Source organism: Apostichopus japonicus, chromosome 20 (assembly GCF_037975245.1).
Source record: "Apostichopus japonicus isolate 1M-3 chromosome 20, ASM3797524v1, whole genome shotgun sequence".
NCBI classification, from domain to species: Eukaryota; Metazoa; Echinodermata; class Holothuroidea; order Aspidochirotida; family Stichopodidae; genus Apostichopus; species Apostichopus japonicus.
In genome coordinates, this window is record NC_092580.1 from 21,087,450 (window position 1) to 21,115,409 (window position 27,960).

The window sequence follows — 27,960 nt, forward strand, 5'->3', positions numbered from 1 at the left end:
GGTTTACAGCAAGTACCATCGAAACAAGAAATCATTGGTGTATAAGAGCAAGGACGTAAAGGGGAAGGAGGGGAGGAGGGGAGGATGGGAGGAGGGGAGGATGGGAGGAGGGGAGGATGGGAGGAGGGGTAGGGGGAAGGGGGAAGGGGAAGGGGAGAGGGACAGTTTGTCTAATATGACTAATGAACTGAATAAATGAAAATTAATTGGGAACTATAACAATAATCTGCATAGTACAATTTTATAACATACCCGTCATTAAGTTGCTCGTTATGCAAACAGCAGACAGCAGAGTAATGAGTTAATTTGCAACAACCCTCAACCTTCATTGTATACTTATACTGAAGATAGTGTTCCGTGAGTCCAGGGTGAGGGGTAGGGTGGGGGTTGTGGACAGGGCAGTGCTGCGTAAGTAACACCTCTTTGGAGGGACTTTTAGGAGAATTAAGTTTCTTTTATAATAGTAAGCTTCTCTAGTTTGAAAAAAAAAACAATATGAGTAGACTGTAAACACGTTTACCAGCCTGAGAAGAAAAGAAAATGATTACAAAAATCGCTGTTTGAATCTCGTGACAAGTACATTTTGAATGATTTATAATATGAAGTAACCACAACTCACAAAAGACAATGACGGATTTCACAGTAGAAAGGATGTTTGTACTACTAGTGAGCCGTTACGTGAGAAATATCGCGTTTATAAACATCATTTTGACCGTCTAGGTCTTTAATATATACTGATGGAGTGGAGACGATTATTGCAAAAGAAAACGACAAGTCAAGGTTACACTTCTTCCATCCCACCTTACCCCCCCCCCCTCCCACCCACCCTCCCGCCATACAAGCAAAATACATCATTATACGAACAAAACCGTATAGAAGCGCACGGAAATAGTCCATTTTCCTTTGTAGGCCTTGATGGGCTGATTATCAACAGTTGCTATATTGTGTGAACCAAGTTGAAGCATACGCTCTTAACTCGTACTTAACTCAATCCCCGACCCTTCCCGACCCTTCCCGACCCTTCCCGACTCTCTATCTTTTTGTCTCATCGCTCCCATAGGGAGGGTGAGAGTATTGTAGTTCCTTTGCATGCCAGCTGGGCCATATACAGCTATGTCAGTTGCCATAGCAACAGTTGCCATGGTAATGGTTCATTTTCCTGGATAGCTATACACTCGGAGGGTCACCTATGGCGGGGTACCCCAGGGTGACCGGAAGTATATGACTGAGGGAGGGGTAGAAACGTGTCCGTGTGTGTATGTGTGTTTGTCCAATTTTGTGTCAAAATCCCTTCCTAAACGGCTGGACCGATTTTAGTAAAATTTGATGGGAAGGTAACCCAGGGTGAACCCGTGTGTCTCGCAGACTACTGGAACCAAAGGCCAGAGGTCAAATCTAGTGAAAATCATGTTTGTGTGCTATTAGTATTACTCAAAGGAGAAACATTGAATTGAAATTGAACCGTCACAGGTATCATGGCAATGTCAAATACTATCGAAATATGTGGTTGACATGAGAACCGAGGTCACGGTCACGTGGTTAAATGTCAAATGAATATTTTATACCAGTACCCAGTCCTTAGTTACATGCCTAGTGAAAATACATATGTTTAGAGAATTTGTTTATGACAGTATGAGTTACTGGATACGACAAAGAATTTATTAAATCGATATCTGAATTTGAGCGGTGTTATCTTGAAAAGTACCCATTACTAAGAAGCGAATGGAACTGACGTGGTGGATTGTACAGTGAGAAACGTAGCACATGTCACGAATGGCGATATGGGTCAATAACTGACAATTAGGAAAAAAATCAAACAAACAATACAATTCAACAAAGGCACGACCAGTCTGGTTTACAATACTTTGTAACAGTTGATTTTACATGTTTATATCACAAAGGTCCGACATCTACACGATTTTATCAAATTTGTTTCTCTAATCACCTTGACAACATTTTTTCAATATTATACAAAAATTATGCTATTAAATGAAACAATTGTGAATTGTCAACTGTTTTCAGATTAGGACTAAGTTGTGCACCTGTTGCGTTGTGCCATAGTTGGCCCTTCGTGTTCGAGCCAAATTCCAACTCACGTGTGTTGTCAGAGGTACTTCATTTGTCAGTTGAAAATTCGATAACGTAACAATTTCGCTAAAATTCAAAAAAGCGTGACGTCACATATCTTGAACATAATGAGGGTCACCAGGTCAGATTACCGACTGTAAGGTGGAAAGTACTATATCCTGGACAAGCATGGTCTCAGTGTTTCATATGCTTACTTTTAATTGATTATGTTGTTACCGCAGAATTGGTTTAAATAGGTACAATTACATATTATGAGTAAGCACATTATATATATGGACCGTACATAATTATGCTTGTGAATAACCGGGAATTACCAACATACATGCAAAATAAAGGCACTTTCGCAATGGGACAATATTTCTGTTTTAGTCAAAGATGGAACCAGTGAAATGACCTGCTTGAACACTTCACTGTATGTAAGCAGTTAACTCGTTTGATTATTATACGAGAAGAGGGGACATACTTATACTCAAGCTGGACAAACATGCATGTAGTCATGTTACTTCAAAATACAGGATCAACCTTTTTGATCAAACCACAAGAACTGCAGGGGAAGACGCTACCTCCAATGTCTACTCTCGCGAAGTTCTAAACTATTTTTACGGCCTTTTACAACTTTCCTGATTTAGTAATCCCCACCTCCCTCTCTGTAAATGCGTAGTGGCATAAAGGGCAGAGTGAACAGAATATGCGGGTACAAACATGCAGCCTAGTTAATATGTCTTCGTGGGTACTACACATCACTATATAATGTACAGGTACGGTTCATTCAAAGATATTGAATACACTATCTTTGATAAACAAAATGTCACGATTGTGAAAACATGCGCGTGTCGGCGCGTGCGCGTGTGCGTGCGCGTACTGGCTCCGCTTTTCTTTCTTTTTGGCTTTACTTGTCTTTTGACGCTATGGAACATCTTTGCACAGCATATGAAACACAGGAATCGTATTACAGCGCATAACAGCCAAACGTAAATCTACCAGTGTTCCATTTTGTGGAACTCTCTTATATGCGTAACATCGCGCTTTATAATAACTTTATAGTACTAGTACTAGTAGTAGTAGTAAGTTGAGTCTATCCGACATGCTCAGTGATTAACCTCCGCCGCGTATCTTGCGCAAGGTCTATTGCTTCCTCTAATAACTTTATGAAGAGCTTAATCCCGCTGTTTTTAAGCGCAATGCAAAAGATGAACGAGGTGGTGCGTAAGTACGCGCAGGTCATGTAACGTTCCAGAGCGCGCCTCACACAATAATGTACAATATCTTTTGCGCAGTATTTCTTACATATTTTCAGTACTTCAGGTATAATCTGCATTATCTGAACATACAATCGTTCACGAACGCCGCTATGCGTGGATCGCATACGCCTAATTAGTCAATGTTACACTTAGGAAAACCAGGTTAGGCCAGTAGCCTATCGTGGGGACTCATCCGTAATCGTTCAGTGATGTTTACAAGGTTATTCTATAGCCTGCTCCCACTTTCAACAGTTTGATTCTCAACGACAGAAGTTTCCATTTCGAAATATCATCATGAGAAACAGTCTTGTGAGAAGATACAGGGTAGTCCTCTTTATCTCCATTTCGGCGATTATAATCATAAACATCAAAAGAATTTATTCAGATCTTTGGGCTGAAGTGGAAATGGCTGGAAACGGTATGTTAACGTTTCTTTCCGCCTTAAAATAAATGACTGACATTGATTCGTATAGTGCCATCCTTACATGGGAATTGTTATAAGCAACCGGTAGGCAAAATGCGGCCCGTGGGCAACTGGTTGTCTGTGTCCGGCCCCGTCAAAAAGGATTTCAATGACCTGTCAATGCAAATATTGACAAACAACATTAATGCTGATAGATCTGTCTATGGGACAAGACTAGTGTCGGACATCATCCAATCTATTTGTATAATACTGTGGTGGAAATTGTGGAGAACACGCTTGTATAATAAGCTACATGCATGCACTTCTAATTCCTCTCGTTGATGTCGTCATAATAATTCTGGAGCTAACCTTAAAACGGATACTTCTTCTCTCTTATATCGAAATGATAACTTATGCATAAAGGCATACAGTCTTTGTATGATGGAAAATAGTTATTTATAGAATATTTTGCAACCTTCGAATTTTTTTAGTGCATGTGCATGATTTAACATTAATAAGCAGACTTCCAAGCTAAGTTGCATATTGCATCAGTGCATGCTAGATCGAGAAATTAATGATATTGACAATGCTACAAAAATCGACCGAAATAAAGGCAAACTTCACATTTTTTTTTTTTTTTTTTTGGTGTAGAAAAATAAGGGTGGGGTGAAATCTTGCGTATGGAAAAAAAAACTGCAAAGTTGGATCATTATGTAAAAAGTGTCTTTCAAGTCTGAGGTATACTTAAAATATTGCTGGTTACAACGTAGACCTATGCTGCATATTTCGCGGCCACACAGAATACACTTGAGCTGATGTCACATGTGTGAATTATGATATATTGTTACAAGGATAGTACAGGGCCAATTTATGTTTGACGGATGAAAGAGGTGAAATCCCATACAATTCCTATACATGGAGTATTCAAGATAAAGGATGACTGAAGTTGTCGCAGTTTGTGAAATACTTGGAGTGTGAAGATATCATGTAAAAAGGGGGAAGGGTTCATCGGTTAAAAGTTCAGTCCCTCTTTTGGAAGTAGAAAAACTATCATTTTACCATTCTTTAAATAGAAACTCAGTTTTACTACAATATCTGTGGATGGTATTTCTACTAATTTGTGAAAGACGTTTCGCGCTCGACCAGTTCGGTCATTTTAGGTATTTTTGCAATATATATATAACCCATTCCCAAACACTTGACACCATGGTAACGGTACTGTTACGAATGTTTCTTAACTCAAATTGGACAGTCTGTTCCTGATTTCCACACTCCGCTCAATTGTTAAAGGGATAGTACAACTAAAAATATGAACTTGATATATTGTAGAGAAAGTCAAGCGCGTAGCCAGGATTTCATCTTAGGGAGGTGGGCAGATGAAATTTACTGACCGGCCGACTAGATCGAACGCTTTGTGCTATTTGCTATCTGTTACATTCAGATTGTCAGACTGTGATACATAAGTAGCGTACTGTTGTATACACAACACTTCGTCGTCAACCCTATAGTAAATTAAATATAGGTTACTCAATCAAGTGAATTTGAAACAGAAAACGTGCTTTATATTGGAATTACAAGCAACAATGTACTGTACACGTGTATAGAAGAGATTATTTGCAATAGGACTGCTATGCAAACATGTTGCTGCAAATTCGGTGAATAGAAAGTTATGATCTGCAAACTGACAAAGGTAAAGTTGGTTTTGTATATGTACATATATATCTTAAAGGTGTACCACAGACACGGTGACCTTCGTAACATAAACGAGTAGGGCCTATATGCCAGTATCTATAGTATTATGTTATGTAAGTATATATAGCCTACAGAAGTTGTATGACCTACATCATGTTTACTGTTAAGGATAGGACCATTCCCTGAATCAAAGATTTGATTGAGGTGATTTCGTTTAGGATCAAGAAGGATAACCCTAATAATGATCCTAATGAAATCGATCTAATGAAAGGGATCCTAGAGTTATGCTCTTGATGCTGTTCGAATAATTCTTCTTTTTTGGAACCAATAAGACCTTCGCAACCATAAGATTACACGTTGTAGGTCGCTGTTTTGTTGTGCAGCCAAATTGCGACGTGCACACGAGCTGACGTCACAAAATCTCCGTATGAACTATACTAGCCCTATATGTAATTACATATAATACTGATTGCGTAAATAAGGTGGTCAAGTTGTGACATTTTGGACAACATTTTGAATTCCAGAATTAAAAGGCTAACAAGAAATGGTGTTATTTCAGACTATGAATGAGGAATGGAAATATGCAAATCATGTCAAAAGTTTAAACAAAAACTTTCGCTCTAATATAGTTATTGTTCAAAATACGGTGAAGGGTTACATATATAGATCTATGTATTCCAATCGAAATCATAAGTATAAATTAAGACGGTGTCTCATAACATGCACTATATATATGAAACAAGGAAAATAGTTGCTTAATTCCTTTCTTTGTCTTTTATTCTCTGAACGGTGAAAAAAAATCGAGTAAAATATTAATGAATTCATACGTACCGCTAATAATATATTGTAAATCACTCTGTACGTGCCCGCGAGCCTTTATAATACTGCATGTATATATAAAGCATATATCTAACACTTGAAGAGATTCTAGCTTCACAAAATCCTTCTATCCTGTGATGCTTGATCGCAGACGAAGTAACTTTTCTGTGACTCTGTTACTTGGAATGCGTTGGCTACAATAGTGCTTGAAACCTTCCACATAAACTTAGGGTTATAAAACACTTGATTAAGCAGGCTGGGTCAAATTATAGCAGATGTTTTATATGTGGTATTACTGTGCAGTATAGTTGATACGTGTGGTGTGCGGTCAAGTCGTTCTGGCAATCAAACTTGTCTGTTAACTTTTTTATGTGATATATAGGCCTATATATGTGTACATATGAACGGAAATTATGTCCATATTTACCAGCAATTGGATTGTTTTATTTTGTGTCTCTTTCTTGTTTGCAAATCTGGTCTGTTTTCGGAAAAGAATTTCTTTTTTATTAACGGTTTGTTTGTATATCTTTGAGGTTTATTTCACCTTTTGTATATGTGCTTATGTACTGACATAAATTATTTTTACAATGTACCTTACTATATTAACGATCAAATGTATGCTACACCATCACCATTATACTACACAATCACACATATGCTACACCATTACAAATATGAGATACCATTACAAGAATGTTATATACAAGAATGCAATAACACCATCACAAGAGAGCTATGCAATCGAAAGAATACCATAGACATCACAAGAATGCTATACCATCACAAGAATACTATACAATCATAACAATGCTATAACATCACAAGAATGCTATACAATCACAAGAATGCTATACCATCACAAGAATGATACACCATCACAAGAAAGCTACCGTATGCAATCAAAGAATACTTTACCATGACAAGAATGCTATACCATCACAAAAATACTATACAATCAAAACAATACTATACATTCACAAGGATGCTGTACCATCATAATAATACTATACCGTCACAAAAATGATATAACACCATAAGAATACTATACAATCAAATGAGTGCTTTACCAGCAAAACAATGCTACGCCATCACAAGAATGCTATACCATCATAAAATTCTATATCATCACAAGAATGCTATACCGTCACAAGAATATTATGCAATCATAAGAAAACTATAACATCACAAGAATACTATACAATAATAAGAATGTGATACCATCACAACAATACTATACAATCACAAGAATGCTATACCATCACAAGAATGCTATACCTTCACAAGAATGCTATACCATCACAAGAATGCTATTCCATGACAGTAACGCTATACCACCACAAGAATACTATACAATCACAAGAATGCTATACCTTCACAAGAATGCTATTCCATCACAGTCATGCTATACCATCACAAGAAGCTATACCGTCACAAGAATACTATGCTATACCACGCCACTGTTTCGTTTCAAAATAATGACGCAAAATTTGGCGGTTATATATTTTCCAATTTGCGTGTTATAAGGCTATACCTGTGACTAATGCTAATGTGAAATTATTGTCTGGGCGACGAATGCTGAGAAACGAATGGTAGCCCATGCACCTACAATTGGTGAGTAAATCTGTAAGATTGTGTTTAAGTGTGATCAATTTCAAATAATAAAACCAAAGTTAATAAGAAAAAAACAGTTTATTTAAGCCGTCACGTGACTTGCATGTTTCTTTAACTTTAATGTAGAGCACTAGAACGGCGTTTCGTTTGCACCGTTGTTTGTTTTTCTTTTCTATCTGTAAGAATACCACAATGGTCAAATGAATATAATCAGACAGAGTTATTAACCGAAGAATTTAAGCAAGCGTTAAGACATGGCGTCTAACTTTGGTATGTTGGTCAGTTTATGGTGGTTACATTGTTTAAGGAGACGAGTTCACTTTTAACGATCCAGATGGTTTGATTTCAATAGGGAAAAAATGAATCAAAGAAAATTAGTCGAAAGTAGAATCATGTTTACGTTTTGCCTGTTATCAGGTTATTGTGTATGGTGAACGTAGGTCGGGTTGGAATCGGTTATGAGTTGGGTGACTTGGGTCACAAAGCTATCGCATAATATAAAGGGCCCGTGCTCTGAGAAATGAAGGGTTAGATACAACCCCCCCCCCCCCCTTCACTCCGACCAAAGAACCTCTGCCCATGGAGGTAAAAACACCTACATACTCTGTCATACTTATTCTGCTTGCTATAGTCTTCCTTCCACCGATAGCTGAAGGTGGAGGAAACATCATCACTGAAGAATATTACTGGAAAAAGTCAGCATTATATGGTATACCCTTAGCCCATGTTAATATTGCCAATAGGTCATGTATAGTAGTTCCTCTATCTGCACCTGCTCGTTTCGCCTTCATGCATGACCACTTTAAGTACACTGAGTTTAATTATAAAGATATCTGGATTTTCTATACTTCATGACACGAATATCTTGAACCTTATATAGGCCTATAGAGGTATATAGGCCTATAGAGGATATTTTCCCTACACAACAAGTTTCAATGAATCCTAACAACGTGTGTTTCTTACTATAGTATTTTATTATCAATCATATTTTGGACAAAAGACAATTTCTATACATCCACAGAGAGCTGAATAAATATATTTTGCGAGTGTTACCTCCTGCATGCATGTGGCCCCTTACTTCCTCTGAAAGGATTCAACAAAAATAATGAAAACACAAGACTTAGTTCACAACTCAATTGGAGCGAACCGTCACATTGTATACATGAGATTGCGGTATACCGCTAGTTTTAGCTATTTTGATTAACCGCGATGGGCAACCCATCCATTCGACACTGTCCTATAATGTTATATTGTTGTTATTGTCTGGAAATGTGTTATTGAACCTCTCTCCATGTGGAATTTGCTAACGCGACAGCTCTCAAGCCTGAAAAGAAAGTGAACGGGCAGCATTGCATGCATGAAATCAGAGCCGTAAATAGAAACATCATTCTCATTGGTCAACGATGACAATGGAATAGTACCTTCATGATATACAAGAAGGATCGTGAGCCACCTATAATAATGATTGTAACCACATTAACTTCGTACGGATATCGTTCTTCTAGTCTGGGCCCCACCAGTCACAATGGCTATATAATCTGATCGCAATCAACCCAGCAGGGCGCAACCACGTATATACTTCTGGGACGGGGAGGCGTAAAGCTTTAGCCGGCAGACTGAGAATATTACCAAACTATTCTAGTGAACGGTATACAAATATACAACGAGTGCGGTACAACCTAATAAATCATTCAATATTATTTATAAAGTTGTAACATAGATATAGCACCCTCCATTTTGCCAAATCTCTCAAAGGAATGGGGAGTCGCCCTTAGACCCCTTCCGCTGGGACGACAAAACATCATCGAGTACAAAAATTTGGCAGCGCCCGTCATAAGGGCTGGATAACTCTGTTGGTAGAGTGCAAGACCCTTAGGTCATTGGTTCGAAACCAGTTCTCGGGCGTAACAAAATCCTAACCTATTTTGCCTTTCCATAAGTTTTCCGTTGTACAATTTATTATATATATTCGTACCATTTTTTAGAGTAAGCACATACTTATGTAGGTTTCATCAATTACCGTGTTCTGCCTGTAAACGGTGCACCTTTCAGGTGCGTATCCAGGGGGGGGGGGCGTTGGGGGCGCGCGCCCCCCGGGTAAGGAAAAGAGGAGAGAAAAAAAGAGAAGAAAAAAGGGAAAAGGAGGGGGGAAAAAAGAAGAGGAGGAGAGGAAGGAAGGGGAAAGAAAAAGAAAAAAGAGAGAAAAAGGAAAAAAGGAGGGAGTAGAAGATAGCCAAGACCTCGGGAAGAGAAAGAGGAACAGTCATAGTTAAAGCGCTGATCCCTATAATATACACAGGGTAGCCAGTGACAGATCAAGGATTACGGAGGGGGTGTGCGCCTCATCCTACCCCTTACACCGACAACTCCATTTTTGACGTTTCCATTTTTCCTCTCTCACTAATGTATCTATATAAATACTATATATGGTCTATCATAACGCGTGTGTGTGTATGGACGCCTTAAACAATTGTACAATTGTGCTATATGGAACCAACTGTGGCTGGTCTTGAACTCTACCGAGTCGTCGGGGTACATGACGCACTTCGGGAAGGGGGCGACCCCCCCCCCCCCCCGAGCAAATTTTCTTTATGACATCGCTAGTAATTTCAAAATAGACAATGCTTAGATGCAACTTACAAGGCCTGGGAAGTGTCATTTCCAGCGATCTGGGAGGCATTTTCGGCGAAAATTTTTCTTGTACGCTTCGCGCCAACTCATGGTGGCGCTTCGCTTAGATAGTTTGCCTACAGGCTTCGCCCCTCTCTTGGCAATTACTCGCTACACGCCTGTTCGAATTTGTAAAGCAAAGAGCAGATATAACATCATATCAGTGAGCATTGAAATGCATGTTCCACGATGAACAGCCTCAAAAACTGTCAATGTGTGTAGTTAAAGGCGTAGGAGCCCATGATTGGATTTGGGGGCTGCAATGACTTGCCCGAAAAAAAAGCCAAAATTTTTCGCGCAAGAAGCGCGCGTTCAACATATCAATGCCAATATCATATAAGCAAGCATCGGTCATTACAGTGCATGGCATCGTGTACCGCACGGTCCGTGAAAGTTGCACAGTATACCGCTGGATGCTATGTAAACAACCAAATGTCTTACGTAGATGGAGAAAAATCATACAGATCCATTTATGTCAAAACTCTCTTTTACAGTAGTAATGTCGGCCAAGCTTACAACTTTATTTTAATTACCAAGGAGATCATTTTTAAGCTATTCATTGCTATTTATTTTTCTTTCAGTAGGTGCCCGAAAAAGATGGGGAAAAATTTGGTTGCGGGTGGGGGGTGGGGGGAGGGGGCTGCAGCCACCGCCTCCTACGGGACCTACGCCTATGTGTGTAGTGTTCGGTTTCGATATACCTGATATCGGAAATATCTGCTATTTTTCATTTCCTTCAACCAAGTTTTATATAATAGCCATTATAACAGGTTGCAATATTTCTACACCAATAAATTAACTCTGTCTGAATTTTCGAAAATTTCCTCACCAACATTCTTCATCATACTTTCCTCTACTCGTGCAACTTTGACCTGTCTGTTAGGGGTTCAAGGAGGTTTTTCTATATTGCTTGTCCATAGATTGAATTTTGTGCAACATTATGGGTATGTTTTCAAGTGATTTTATTCACGAGAAATGGGAATTCTCAACAAATAATGGGCTTAAAACATTGAAAAGTGGGGCTTTCGGATATTGTGGGCCGTGACGTAGAATCACCTACAAAAGCAATGATCCATAGGACATGCAATGAGGTCGAACATGATGTGTGACTGGTGACAATCTGCAAAAAGGTTATGGATGGAAAAAACTTTTGGGAAACACTTGGTTCTCAGGCAAAAGTGTACATCTGGTTGGTCATTTTCAAGCCCGAGAAGTGCTATTTCCGGTGATCTGGGGGGTATCAAAACCAGAAATTTTCTTGTACGCTCCGCGCCAACCGATGGTGGCGCTCCGCTTAGATAGTAATTCGCGCCCCCCGGGTAAGAAAATCCTGGATACGCGCCTGCCTTTATATCCCAAGCTTCTATATATAGGGTAAAGATTAAGACTTATTTTGTCTTGGCACAATCACTCATAAAAATTCTGGTCTACTATGAAAAATTTCTCAAAAATGAAACATTGATAAGGATAAACTATAGGCGTATATATCTCCTTACAAGGCGTACACTCTCATCCCATAACCCGAGTTTATGTTAAATCAATAAAAAAAAATCGGTCAGAACAGGTACGTGTATATTATTATTATTAATTAATATTTTTATTGTTATTATAATTATTGTTTTATACTGTCACTATATGTTTATGTTTTGCTTCTTGTTACTCTTTGCAAAAAAACAATACCGAACCATTACTCATACTTATTTAATTCTTGAAAAACAAAACAACAACAGCAGCAAAAATTATTTTTATTGCAACCGCTAGCACATCCATGCTTACAACGTTAATAAATTAACGCAACACATACCACTAACTCCCTATACGAAGAATTTACTATAGGTCATGATAACAGGAAAATAGGATATGCAAATCTGGCGCGGTGCGTGTACCCGTGCACCTCGGTATATTGTAAAAGCCGCAAATATAAAACCAAGTGCAGGGGTCTAGATAAATCTGCCAGGGGTGCGACAAAAGTTGGGCAAATAGTGTACCCAACACTATGGGTACGTAATGTATCCAACCAAAACCAGTAAAATGCAGACAATGTTGACCAACTTATTACTGTTTGGCAATTTAAATTTGTCAAACTGTCGTAATTTTACTTGTTTTGGGTCAAATCTTTACTCACACAGTATATACTCAGTGTTGGGTAAAATATTTTGCTCAACAGTTTTGAGATTGTGCGGGTGTTTTATATTTTGATCATTTACAATCTCATTTAGAGTGATACTGCGTAAAAGTTTGGTAAACTTGCCGATCAAACTATTTATTTACAATCTTCTGTAGAAGAATGTGTCATGTCATATTTTGGAAAGACCTTTTCCTATGTCTTTGTGGCTTAGATAAGCGTAGGCATTTTCTACAATATTTAATACTAACAGCTCACAACTATATGCAGGTCAGGAATGAAAATGAAAGATGATATTCAAGTTTGATTTTAATTCTTTTCAATCATGTCAAAGAAACAAGAAAAAAATTAAAATGTTATAGAATTGAGTGTAAAACGTAACTCTTTCTAATAACCATTCATTTAGCGAAAATCCTGACACAGGTTATTGTCTTAGTTCATCAGGGGGACAACTTGGCAGTTAACATTAGTTGGTTTTAGTCGTTAAATAGGTATATACTGCATGTGTGGTTTTGATATGTTGAAATTTACACGCTAATAGTAATTAAAATCGCTAATTATTCAAGAAGATATTGCATGCGAGAAAAAAATGTATATTTTTGCTATGTCTTTACAGAAAATACTTTGGACAGGAGATTCATTGAGACCACCAATCCAGGGAACGGACAGGTATGGCAATTTGTTATTAGTTCTGAAGAATATTTACCTTGGATGACGTATGAAAATCACATAAGAGTATTCGCCAGGTATACCCTTGCAATTGAGGTATATGTACATCGCAGGTATAGGCAAAGTGTGTGCAATATAATTATATGCGGCCCAAGCGAAAATCTCCTGTTTTCTGTTTTCAAACCCTATGCGGTCATGTTATCGGAACAATGTTTTTATCCACTCATTAATCAACTGAAACAATGAATTCCACTAATTGAAAGGGGAAAAAACAATGAAATAGCCTATATTATATATGCTTTTTGGAGTTTGCATGGAGGGCCCCTGCCCTTATGGTATACGGAGATCGGTACCCAACTTATCATATGAGAAATGCGCATGTAGAGCCTTAATTCCCGTATAAAATAAATTAAAGAAAAAACATCGATTTTACTAACTTATATAAATAAGAACACTTCCTAAGTGCGGAGGCCCGTAAACCGGGTACCAAATCTCACTGTTGCCCATGAGAATAATTTCGTGCACAATCCTGGTATATAATTTTTTCACATATAGGCTATATAGAGAGACCGGAGTATAATAGAGATTGGGTTAAGGATGTACCCCGTCCATCTTGAACATTGGAAATTACGAAACAAGACCAATATAGTATATATACAACAAAAGGCAAATTTAGAAGACAACGAAAGACAAATGTACAGTGTGGAATATATACTGGGAATCTATTGCAAGGGCACTAAATTCTCAGTGACGTCATGCACCTATCCCATTATACTTCACTCCTTCATGATCCACGATTAATTCTACATAAGAAAATGAATTGCCAACAAGTTAATATACGGTCAATGTGATACCAGACGAAATAATAATAATGAAAATAATAATAATAATAATATAAAACAAGGAATATAACATAAAAGGATGAAAATAAATAATGTCCAATAGATTTTCTCTTTAGACTTACCTCAACCTTCCAAAAACGGCTGTACAATAATCCAAGCAAGACATACTGGGTAGAACTGTCTTTCTTTGCATTTATGGTGTACAACTATTAGAAATTGTTCGCAATGGATATGAACCCTGATGTTTACACAAAGCTATATAACTACCGTATAGGCTTGACTAGTGCGGATTAGTATAAACGAACTGTTTGTGGGCAGCGGATCACTCGTGTCTTCTTCGTAAGACAAGACGCGGTAACAAGTGAACTTTTCTAGCTCATTACTCGGGGCCTATTCTTAGCATGTTTTTCGATCGAAATGCTTGTACTTTTACTCCATCAGCATATATCTTGATATTGTAACACAATTTATTCATGTATTTTGCCTTGCAAATGAGCCCCCTGAGTACGGCAAGCCTGACAAATGGACTGCGTGCCACGCATCAAAACTAGAGGGTTTCATTATACTCCTTGGAATGCCGATTGTGACTTACCTGACAACTATCAATTAGTTGAAGCAAAGGGGGAGAGAGAGGGAGAGTTGCCAATAGTAAACACAAAACAGGAAACCATCTTCTTCACTACTTATTCCAAACGAAAATCTCAGTTAAAATCCATGAACGGCATCCGGACGTTTTTCGTTTTCCGAAAGTTGCTTAATTCTCGGAGTAAATAGGCGCATTTGGGTTAGAAGTATAATATAGCTATGCTGCCTTATACATACATACATATCATCGATGATGCGAGGTCACTGCGATTCACTGCATCGTTTGCTTGTGTACTTTCCGTATTTCAATTTACAAGTATCATTCATTTGCATACACGGAAACAGAAAGATATATATAACACAACCAGGAGTGTACCGGCTTTTGTTTGAAGAGAGTTCTTAAACATTGAAGGGTCTATGTAAAAAAACAAACAAATGGATCAGTTATTGATTAATTCTTTATGTGGTTCATATTTGACAGTATATATTGTTAGAGACATTGTATAGTTGGTTTCAATATAGCAAGTTGTGTAGTTATTCACAATGATGAATTTGCACGCCTACACCTCTCATACAACAACATAAAAGAACACGTAGGCCTAAATAGAAAATCTAGAAGGTTTTTCATGCATTAGTGTTTTCTCCTTGTTTCTCTCTCTCTCTTTGTTATGCAAGAAAAATAGAACCCTGGGAAAAGTTTACGGTCATGCACCACAACCCAAACTGTAATATTTTATAGCCTATGGTCTATTCCCGTATACATTGTTACAAAACATATATCGAAAGATAGCGTTTACAGTATAAAAACCTATACTGTTTCCAAATCATGCTTTGCTATGTGTGGGACTTGCAAATTGCAATTAAGAGTAAGATTCAACACAGTGTAGTGAAACCTGAATAATCCGATGACCAGACGCCTGCTAGTGACATGTTCTGATAGGCAGGGTTGCATGCAGAGCGGTGTCGAGGCACAGGGGAACCCCCCCCCCCCTCCTCACCATTCAGTTCGAAGAAAAAAATCACTGAAGTGTCCTTATAGTATATTAATTTCGCCTCTTTGTTAATGAAAAACAGCCTCGTTCCATTTTTTTTTTGGTAGGCAAACAGTGTCCCTTTTTAGTTAAACAGTGCTCTTAATGCTGGACGATTAAAAAAAAAGGTTTAAGTGACTTTATGTTGAGAAATTTAAAACCAATTGGTTGTTAAAAAGTGCCGTTTTGTTGAAAAACCTTCACAGACTATAATTTTTGGTACAGAATGCACAGAGGTTTGGCAAAAAAATCACATGTACGATTGTCCCTTGTGCCATATCCTTCCCCTACCCCTTCTCCTATCCCTGTCCCTGTCCATGCCTCCAACCCCTATCCCATTCCCCTCTCCCATGCCCCTCTCCCCTTCCCCTCGTCCCCTGCCCCTCTCCCCTGCTCCTCTCCCTTCCCCTCCCCTACCCTTCCCTGCCCCCTACCTTCCCTGTCCCCTAAGCCCCCACCCTTCCCTTGCGACATGTCCCCTGCCATATATACTCTGCCCCATATCTTCTCCCCATGTTCCCCTTCCCCATCCCTGAATGAATCCTCTTTAGCAACCCTTGTTGATAGTTCAGTTTCTACACGTGTCATAATATTACGACTTAAGATGGTTTTTCACGTAACAATTGTACATTCATTTTCTTGGAAATGCGCTAACTTTTGACTTATACCTTGCAATAAGGGCTAGTATCCACGTTTCTTCCATGCAGGGCTGTATTTCTACTGAAAGATTTGTGACCACTGACTATTGGAGACCATTTTGCATACAGCCTGTCAAACAAGACAAGCATTATATCATTACATATAGCCTAAGTATACATAACACTTCTTTCTAACACAGATTGCAAGTTATCGAACTGTACAGTGAGTGAGTCAGTGTATACATTGAGAGCATGTTTGGAATACATGGCACTCAAGTTCCAAACGAATGACCAAACACGACATATTTTAGTGAAAGATTCGGATATCATTGAACCATTTATGTAACCGAGAAGCAGTGGCGGCGCCAAGGGGGGGGGGGCTTGGGGGGCTTTAGCCCCCTCACTGAAGTAGTCAGCCCCCCCATTAGCCCCCCCCCAACTGAAATAGGCACACAAAAAAAAAACTCATTGAAACAATATAGCCTACCCAAATTTTGTCAGCCATAACGCAGTGCTACAATGGTCAATGGAAATTTTGATGAATTTTTCACATGATAATAGTCAGTGACTCAGTTGTGGTGCAGGAAGCCTTGTTTTGGTGACTGATAAAAACAATTCAGAATCCAGCTTTATCCGCCAGGTGTTGATGAGTTGTTTCTCAATTATTTTAGTGATACGAAAACTGTGAATTGGTATCTTCCATTCTAATTTGACTAAAGTTACTCACAAAAAAAATGCATATTTTTGGAGAAATTTTCTGGTGACAAAAGCCTCGCTAAATGCCACCATTTTGCATGTAGGCCTTTCCAGGATTGGGAAAAATTTCAAAAGGGGAGGGGGAACCCCCTCCCCTTATACCCCTCCCCCAGGACGGCGATCACTCAATCTTGTAAGCCACCCAAAAAATTGGCTCAGCCCCCCCCCCCCTTAGCCTCCCCAACTAAAAATTCCTGGCGCCGCCACTTCCGAGAAGTTTGGTTGTATTTTTGTTTATCAGGCTCAAATCTTTCACCAGTTTAGAATGTAAACATGGAAGTGTAAACGTAGACGTGCACATTCGAGTTACTTCCTGGATTGTGTGTGTGTGGATAAATGTATACTATGCAAGGCTCTGGTGTGTTATCCTGTTCCCTATATATAGAACCATCGAAGTATATATGATTTTGCTTTCATATTATAAATATTATGTGCAATATTAGTATGTTCCCATTGTAGTATATATACTTTCATGCTCTCTTCATTCCAACTACCCATCCCAGAATTGGCATTCGAACTCTACACTACCAGCCATCTTAAATCCTCCCACCTCCTTCGAACTCCCACTACCGGTCATCTTAAATCCTCCCACCTCCTTCAAACTCCCACTACCGGTCATCTTAAATCCTCCCACCTCCTTCGAACTCCCACTACAGGCAATCTTAAATCCTCCCACTTCTTCGAACTCCCACTTACCGTCTTAAATCTTTCCACCTTCTTCAAACTCCCACTACCGGCCATCTTAAATCCTCCAACCTCCTTCGATCTCCCACTACCCATCTAAAATCCTCCCACCTCCTTCAAACTCCCACTACCGGTCATCTTAAATCCTCCCACCTCCTTCAAACTACCACTTCCGGTCATCTTAAATCCTCCCACCTCCTTCAAACTCCCACTACAGGCAATCTTAAATCCTCCCACTTCTTCGAACTCCCACTACCCGTCTTAAATCTTTCCACCTTCTTCAAACTCCCACTACCGGTCATCTTAAATCCTCCAACCTCCTTCGATCTCCCACTACCCATCTAAAATCCTCCCACCTCCTTCAAACTCCCACTACCAGCCATCTTAAATCCTCCCACCTCCTTCGAACTCCCACTACCGGTCATCTTAAATCCTCCCACCTCCTTCGAACTCCCACTACAGGCAATCTTAAATCCGCCCACTTCTTCGAACTCCCACTACCCGTCTTAAATCTTTCCACCTTCTTCAAACTCCCACTACCGGCCATCTTAAATCCTCCAACCTCCTTCGATCTCCCACTACCCATCTAAAATCCTCCCACCTCCTTCAAACTCCCACTACCGGTCATCTTAAATCCTCCCACCTCCTTCTAACTCCCACTACCGGTCATCTTAAATCCTCTCACCTCCTTCGAACTCACATTACCTGCCATCTTAAATCCTCCCACCTCCTTCGAACTCCCACTACCGGCCATCTTAAATCCTCCCACCTCCTTCGAACTCCCCCTACCTATCTTAAATCCTCCCATCTCCTTCGAACTCCCACTACCGGCCATCTTAAATCCTCCCACCTCCTTCAAACTCCCACTACCGGCCATCTTAAATCCTCCCACCTCCTTCGAACTCCCACTACCGGTCATCTTAAATCCTCTCACCTCCTTCGAACTCCCATTACCTGCCATCTTAAATCCTCCCACCTCCTTCGAACTCCCACTACCGGCCATCTTAAATCCTCCCACCTCCTTCGAACTCCCACTACCTATCTTAAATCCTCCAACCTCCTTCTCACTCCCACTACCGGTCATCTTAAATCCTCTCACCTCCTTCGAACTCCCATTACCTGCCATCTTAAATCCTCCCACCTCCTTCGAACTCCCCCTACCTATCTTAAATCCTCCCATCTCCTACTGTGCCCCCGATGATCCTTATCGTCATGAACGATTCTGTTTGCACGATTCTGCGAAGGCGTTCGTAAATGCCTATATATGAGGTACGTGATGTACTGCACGTACTATAACTATTCGACTAAAAGGTTCAGAAGTAAATATGAAAGTATAAATCATTGTCAAAGACTGATTTATGGTGGATGATGCATCAATGAAACTTGTCAAATAAAATAAGGAACGAAAGCCTACTGTACGGAAGCGTAGAAGGGACATTGCATTGACGAGTTACCAACTTGACAAAACGACAATTATCTGCAAATTGACGAGTTGACGAGATGGTAACGTGACAAAATTCAGAAAATTGACGTTTTGACGAGATAACGGATCTCGTCAATGCAACAATTTTCTGCAAATTGACGAGTTGCACACTTACTACCATCTCGACAAGATGACAAAATTCAGAAAATTGATGCATTGACGAGATAACGGATCTCGTCAATGCAACAATTTTCTGCAAATTGAGGAGTTGCACACTTACTACCATCTCGACAAGATGACAAAATTCAGAAAATTGACGTTTTGACGAGATATCGGATCTCGTCAATGCAACAGTTTTCTGCAAATTGAGGAGTTGCACACTTACTACCATCTCGACAAGATGACAAAATTCAGAAAATTGACGTTTTGACGAGATATCGGATCTCGTCAATGCAACAATTTTCTGCAAATTGAGGAGTTGCACACTTACTACCATCTCGACAAGATGACAAAATTCAGAAAATTGACGTTTTGACGAGATAACGGATCTCGTCAACTCGTCAATTTTCTGAATTTTGTCATCTTGTCGAGATGGTAGTAAATGTGCAACTCGTCAATTTGCAGATAAACGAAGAATAAATAGGTGTCAAAAATGTGACAAATGTCAATAGGTAGATGAGAGCGCAATAAAAAAGTAAATAATTGCGAATAAGTAAAAAGTGGTAAAAAGCTGAAATGGGCGCCAGCAGTCCATTTGAGTCCGTCAGGGGGGGGGGGGCATCCGCCCCTGACTGTATGGACGCTCCGCCACTGCCCATGAACCCATGTGGATGTCAGATTTGTCCACGAACCCCCAACTTTTCGAAACACGATCTGTATAATACTATAATACGCATAACAGTGCTTCGTAGAGATCAAGTTCATTGTGTAATATTGTAATGAAAAAAAAAAACAAGAGATGAGCAAATATCTATATGGAAACTTCAAGATCAGATCAGCTCTTTATCTTCACGAAGTACTGTCATGCGTGCAATAACTTCCCCAAAGTCATACGGCCTGTGTCTGTTTCATAATTCAGTTATTTATCACATGCACGGTACGGTACTATACTATGGAAACATATGCGTATGGAACGCGAAAAGAGTGTCGATCGGTACGACTTTTGTACATAACTAAATTATATGATATATCAGATTTTAGTACAACAAAAAGTACTCTAGTTTTGACTTTCAGAAACGTCTCACGAACCCCCTGGGATGGACTCACGCACCCCTGGGGGTTCTTTTACCCCAGTTAGGGTACCCCTGCTCTAATGTGTTATAAACTGGGTATACCAAAATGACGAAACAAAATATTGATTTTTTTTTTTTTTTTTTTTGGGGGGGGGGTCTGTCAAGCCATTGTAGATTTTAACTGTTCTTGATTACATTGAGAATAACAACTGTTTTATATTTACATACCAATGGGAGGTGCCGCAGTTATTCATCTTGTACTGGTGGTTGGTCTGATTTCAAAACGTTGTCGAAAAATACTTCAATACTTCAATATTTTCTTCTGTGTTCTTCCATTCGCCTTATATCACGTCTCTTGTCGTCGAGCAACGAACTCATTATACGCGATTGGAGATTTGAAAATAATCTTTTTGGTCAAGTTTTTGAATAGTATTTACAATAACAGCTACGAAAAAAAAAACACACAACTAATAACCACAATGGGACATTTTTGGTGTAGACTATTAACGTCATACATGGCTGGTATTTGTCACGCCTGTTTTGATTAAATAAAGGATACTTTACCATGTACACCGTTAACTTAGCTGCTAATTATTGGTTAATTTTTTAACAACAATTCCATTGTTAACTCCCTTTTTTTTTTTTTTTTTTTTTTTTAGTATAGACATGTTTACTATCCGAAATTTATTCGTAATCAAAAGGAACTGTGGGGTAATTTTTGATGGTAACTGGGTGAAACGACCGGGCTGACAATTGACAATTATATATAAAGATTTAGTCAAGCAAGAATAAGTTGATTGGTTAAAATCACCGGGTTACAATCATGCAATTCGACACATGCCCTTTCTCGTTCTTGCCATGAGTTATCTGTCCAACTGTAGATATTTATACCTAGTTTGACCTGTAGTGTTTGATATCTTTATATGTAAAAAAATACAGCAAAAGCAGGCGCGTATCCAGGATTTTCTAACCCGGGGGGCGCGAATTACTATCTAAGCGGAGCGCCACCATCGGTTGGCGCGCAGCGTACAAGAAAATTTCTGGTTTTGATATCCCCCCAGATCACCGGAAACGGCACTTCTCGGGCTTGAAATGACCAACCAGATGTACACTTTTGGCCTGAGAACCAAGTATTTCCTAATAGTTTTTTTTTTCCATCCATAACCTTTTTGAAGATTGTCAACCCGGCACACGTCATGTTCGACCTGATCGCATGTCCTGTGGGTCTTTGCTTTTGTAGGTGATTCTACGTCGCGGCCCACAATACCCGTCAGCCCCACTTTTCAAGGTTTTAAGCCCCAAATTTGTTCAGAATTTGAAAATTCACATTTCTCGTGAATAAACTCACTTCAAAACATACCCATAATGTTGTACAAAATTTCATCTATGGACAACCAATATAGAAAAACTACCATCAACCCCTAACAGACCGGTCAAAATTGCACGAGTAGAGGGAAGTGTGATGCAGAATGTTGGTCAGAAATTGTCGAAAATTCAGACACAGTTAATATATTGGTGTACAAATATTAAACCTCTTATAACGGCGATTATAAAACTTGGTTGAAGGAAATGAAAAAATAGCAGATATTTCCGAAACCGAACACTACACACATAGGCGTAGGAGGCGCGGCGGCAGTGGCGGAGCTAGGGGTATTGGTCAGGAGGGGCGAGAATGGTCTGTAGGGGCGCTTTCGACACTATCTAAGCGGAGCGCCACCACTGGTTGGCGCGTAGCGCACATACAAATTTTGAGTAAAGATACTCCCTAGATCGCCGGAAATGACCCTTTCAGGGCCTGGCTAATTTGCAGATAAACGAAGAATAGGGTGTCATCGCCAAATTACACCAACAAAATGTGACAAATGTCAATAAGTAGATGAGAGCGCAATAAAAAAGTCAATAATCTAGAATAAGTAAAAAGTGGTAAAGAGCTGAAAAAGGCGCCAGCAGTCCATTTGAGTCCGTCAGGGGGCGCATCCGCCCCCTGACCGTATGGACGCTCCGCCACTGCGCGGCGGGGGTGCAGCCCCTAATTCGCCATTACTAATGTAAAAGAGAGTTTTGACATAATTGGACCTCCATGCTTTTTATACATCTACATGGGACATGTCGTTGTTTACATTAGCATCCCGCGGTATACTGCGCAATTTGAACGGACCGTACGGTACATGATGGCATGCGATGTAACAACCGATGCTTGCTTATATGATATTGACATTGGAACGTTGAACGCGCGCTTCGCGCGCGAAAATTTTTGGTTATTTTTTCAGGCAAGTCGGACAGTTTTGAGGATTTTCATCCTGGAACGCCATTTTCATGCTCACTGATATGATGTGATATCTGCTGTTTGCGTTACAAATTCGAACAGGCGCGTAGTCAGGAATTTGCCAAGGGAGGGGCGAAGCCTGTAGGCAAATTATCTAAGCGTAGCGCCACCATAGGTTGGCGCGAAGCGTACAAGAAAATTTTGGCCGAAAATGCCTCCCAGATCGATGGAAATGGCACTACCCAGGACCATTTTTTAGCGCGAAGCGTACAAGCAAATTTTGGCCGAAAATGTCTCCCAGATCAATGGAAATGACACTTCCCAGGCCTTGTAAGTTGCATCTAAGCACTTTCTATTTTGAAATTACTTAGCGATATCATTTAAAAAAATGCTGAATGGGGGGGGGGCGGCCGCCCCCATCCCAAAATGCGTCATGTTCCCCGACGACACGGTCGAGTTCGAGACCAGCCACAGTTGGTTTCATAGCACAATTCTACACACGCGTTATGATAGACCATATATAGTATATATATAGATCATTAGTGAGAGAGGAAAATGGAAACGTCAAAAAATGGAGTTGTCGGTGTAAGGGGTAGGGTGAGGCACACTTTTACGAAATCATTGATCCGTCACTGGCTACCCTTCAGCGCTGTAATGATGTCACTGTTCCTCTTTCTCTTCCCGGTGTCATCGCGTTTTTCTTTTACTCCCTCCTTTTCTCTTTCTTCTCTCTTTCTTCTTTTTCTTTTCCCTTCCTTCCTCTCCTCCTCCTCTTTTTCCCCTCTTTTTTTTCCTTTTTTCTTCTCTTTTTTTTCTCTCCTCTTTTTCTTACCCGGGGGGCGCGCGCCCCCAACGCCCCCCCCCTGGATACGCACCTGAAAAGGCCTTTCGCAATATTGATATTATATGAAAGATGTAAAATATATATCCTATAGATAAAACAAATCCCGTGACGTCAAGGCGACCAATGAAGTGGTTGTTTTCGTTGGGGGTAGTGGCTGCATACCGCACTTACCATGTGGGAAAAGCGAACAGGACTAATCGATACGAGTAACTTATTATTTGATACTTTTGTTTTTAGATCAAGATTCGAAATGACACATGGTACTGACCGCTTTGTCGAACCCCCGTCATCCAACTACCCCCGCCCACTCTCTTGGTTAGGGACTGTTTATGTTGAATGCCTGTATTCCAATATATTACATGGTAGTCGTGATATGGGTCTCCCTAAACAATACCCTCCAGGAGAGAGATAGGCTATAGCTGTCTCTTCGTGACATGCGCATCAGTCAAACATTGTTGGCGCCTGGCAAACTTGAGCAAGCTTATAAATTTAGGTTGATGGCAATCCATATGGTTTCATGAGATCAGGCTCTGCCATACAGGGGCGGATATGGGATACTATAAATTAGTGGGTGACATTAAGGGTCGTTGAAGACCTGGTATCCCCATCCTCCCCCTCCCCCCCCCCCCTTCCTCGAACGTTTCAGAATTGAAGGTCAATAAACCTTTTTGAATTTTTGTGTGAGGTTGAAAAGGAGAAGGATGTACACCCCACACCCACTGGATCCGCGCCTACAATATTAATAAGTACACCATTGCAGATTACCACGTAAAAGAACGTTTGAAATATGGTTAGAACAATAGCACGAACAGTTGCCATGGTAATGACATAACCAAGCTTTAAAACAAAGAGACATAACGTTCATTAATTGTGCATACTTGAAGTCAAAATGGTGATACCTAGTATTCGTACCTTTTTATTGACCCTCACTATTAAAATATGCCGTAATATTGTTATGGAAAAATGTATTCATGATATGGGTGTCAACTCGGCTGGGAAAAACAAAGAGACCATATTATTGTCAGTTTATTTCTCTTCTTTATTATTTACTGAAGGGCGTAGGGGTGGGCGCAATATGGGAGTGGGTATAGTTGGTTGGTTGACTCCAAACAATCGGGGAACCAGGCTAAAACTACTACACCCAATTCTCCCTCCAAAACACCCATTCAACTACACCAAAAACACCCATTCTCTCTTCCTTTCATCGTTAATCGCCATAGATTGGAGTGAAAACAGGTTCCAGACTGACTGGTGTACAGGGACATTGAACTTCGTATCAGTGAAAAACTACACAAGGCAAGAAAGGACCGATTGTCCAAAAGTTGAAAAGTTGAAAAGTACAAACGTCTAATTAAATGGGTAATTGGGTCATATTATTGAATCTCAGAGAAAGGATCCGCTAAATTTGAAGACTATGCAAAACTGTCGACCAATCAAACCTGTTGTGTATTAAATTTACTTTTACAAAAGTGCAATATCGTTCACAGTTTGTTGTTGCAGTTACATCCAGTTTTAAAGGTGGTAGGTTGTCATTTTCTAATCTTGAGTATAACATGCGGTAAGTATATGAGTTTGATGTTCATGTGAACTGGACGGTAAGTATATGAAAATGGGAATACTCTATTCTTTATCTCATCCCCTCCCCACACCCCCAGACCGACTCCATGTTTTTAGGGCCAGGACTTTAGACCTTAGCCCCTTGAGCCTCCTCTTCTAAAAATAAGAAGAACGGTTGCTTTTACCTTTACAGTGTGTTAGAAAATACTGGTATTGAGAATCCTCTTATAGACAGCCTAGAGACTATATAGATGTGTCCAGCGTTAATTGCTCACTACTTAATCATCTACACCTGAGTATATGGAATTGAGAACGGGTTAATACTATAAAAAAAAATCTTCTTGTTTATCTTTCCTTCTAATTAGAGAATAATAGAGAGATGCCCCCAACATCTTGACTTCCTCAAAGATGGCATACGTAGATTTAGAGAAAAGGTTTTTCCAGGGACATTAGAGTTTGATATTGGACAAATTCAGACTCAGAATCTGCGAAGAAGGATTCTAGATCAACGATGTAAAGAGCTTGGCCATAATAATTCATCTTCACTTGGTGTGACTCGAGTGCCTTCACATCTTCTTGTCGACGATGTACATAAATTCATGTTTTGTCAAGTTCGTAAAGTCAGCTCCATATCTTGGCGGCGGTTATTGAATGACGTCATTACACGTGACTCGAGTGGGACGGTAAAACTAAGACGCCTATCCAGCTACAGCCTAGCAGAGCAAAAGGAGCGGGTTGAAAATTACAAGAAGTTTGTATTCGTTCGAGAACCATTGCTCCGCGTTCTGTCAGCTTGGCAAGATAAGTTCGTTAATGGGTTCGACAAGCGAATGTATGAAAGAAGTTTCGGAGAATTAATTGTCGAAAAAGTGAGAAGAAATGTTGATGTTATCCGTGGAGAAGGTGATCTTAACATCACGTTTGCAGAATTTGTAAAGTACCTTACGACAACGATACTACCAGGCATGATATCTACAGATGTACACTGGCAATCATACAATACTCGCTGTATGCCATGTACAACATTCTACGACTATATCGGCCATTTTGAAAACGTTTCAAGGGAGGCCGAATGGATACTAAATCAGATTAATGTCAAAGGTGTAAAATGGCCGTCCAAGGCACCGGCTACCTCGATAAAGTTTGCGCAGACTCAATATGGTACTCTCATAGAGTCTCAAAGGAAGGCACTTTACAATTTGTACAAAAATGATTACAGACTTTTTGGATATTCTGTCGATAAGTTGTGGAATGAGTTAGGTCTCTGACGAAGGAATCAAAAGTGATAAATAACTGTAATTACGACACTTTTGTGAATTGAATACGTCCCGTGTAAGAGGTTTTTCTGCGTGGTTTAAACTCAAAAGCACTTTTCTGGGTATCGTCTTTGCAGATATTGAAATCTGTAATTATTGTGTAAAGATTTCAGCCGGTCTGGTTCTTATATAGGCAATGACAAATAGGTTACACAATTAAAGCGAAGTATAGAGCTAGACGGCTTATAGTGCTAATTTTTATTTCAAGAGCAAACAACTCTCCCAAGAGGCGTTGAACAAATCGTTGTGACATAACTGCAAACTATGTAAATGTTTAATCTTCAAGCATGCATGGCTAACTGCTATAAGATAAGTCAACCACCTATACAAACTCGCATTGTGGAGACGTGCTGCATTTAGTCACTCGTTAAATCCATATACAATGTATAGTTCTGAGTAAGGTAACGTACCAAGTTCGTGGTTGGATTGTTCAGTTGCTTGTATGTTTGACAGTATCAGTCGTGTGGGCTACTCCGCCTACACAAAACGGGAACTTCCATATATAGTAACATCCTGTTCACAGCGTTTGGATCAAATATTATAATGTTTACTTATGAAGCCCACAATGCAAATATATCATCAACATTCATAGCTGCCTAAGTGTGACGTAATTCTGGATAAACATGGCCGGGGGGGGGGGGGGTAGGGGTGTTTTCTCCATGCCAGACGTGCTTGGCCCCTCTTTGTTCATTCGATATGTCATATGATTATTGATTTAGCATATTTAATGTATCAGATCCGAACATTGACCAGAGCATTGGCTAACGACTGTGATTATTCTCCTTACATGATGTCTTGCATTTCTACAACACTTATTTAAAGAAATGACGTCACCCTTAAAACGTCTGAGGCTTTCTTCTCATTGAGATGCAAGTGTTTAAATGGCAGTCATTTTCGGAATTGAAACTAACAATGGTACTAACATGCAACCTACACTGGTATAGTATATATTTGTTCATATGTAGCTGCGTGTGAAATAGATAACAAAGTTAATTTTCAGTGTCTCTTGAACTTTAAGCTTAACATGAAGTCACCCAAGACGTTTGAAGTCCCAAATTTGGCAAAGGGGACCCTCATAGTGACGTGTTTATTGTATTACAAGCATTATGCAAAGACGTTGATGTAATAAAGAAATTTTATGAGTAATCTACAAAACATTTTCCGCGAAATACATACCAATATCGAAACTGCTTAGCCATGGAAATACAATCTTCAACATGGAAACGCTGGTTCCTATTCGCTTCAAGGCAATAACCATCATCTGTTTTACTGGTCATTCACCTTCTTCAGTTTCACATGAGAAATGAGTTTGAAATATCATTGGCAATGTTTTATACAAAAATCTCTGAAAAGTTTGTTCTCGTCCAGAAAGTCGCAATAAGCCGGAATTAGAATCCTATGAACAGTTAATGACATTTGGCTTTAGCTTCGAATACAGCCTGTAGGCTATATGCATGCACCCTTGCTA

The 27,960-nt window shown here is 39.7% G+C and overlaps 2 protein-coding genes across 5 annotated transcripts in view; one reads left to right on the plus strand and one right to left on the minus strand.

Moving 5' to 3' along the window:
- LOC139961200 (histamine N-methyltransferase-like) overlaps positions 1–20,885 on the minus strand; it is a 50,168-nt gene extending 29,283 nt beyond the window's left edge. The window contains exon 1 of one of the 4 annotated variants that reach the window (XM_071960205.1): positions 20,738–20,885. In XM_071960205.1, the coding sequence (XP_071816306.1) occupies positions 20,738–20,763 (26 nt within the window). In that variant the 5' untranslated portion in view covers positions 20,764–20,885. Of the gene's footprint in view, positions 1–6,255; positions 6,411–14,282; positions 14,342–14,752; positions 15,041–20,737 lie in introns of those variants that run through there. The other 3 variants (XM_071960207.1, XM_071960204.1, XM_071960210.1) reach the window with 3 other exon arrangements.
- Positions 1,038–27,960, plus strand: LOC139961199 (carbohydrate sulfotransferase 11-like). Its single transcript, XM_071960203.1, has 3 exons — positions 1,038–3,747; positions 13,266–13,318; positions 25,542–27,960. Exons 1-3 carry the CDS (start codon positions 3,624–3,626, stop codon positions 26,442–26,444), a joined length of 1,080 nt encoding a protein of 359 aa, XP_071816304.1. The 5' UTR covers positions 1,038–3,623; the 3' UTR covers positions 26,445–27,960.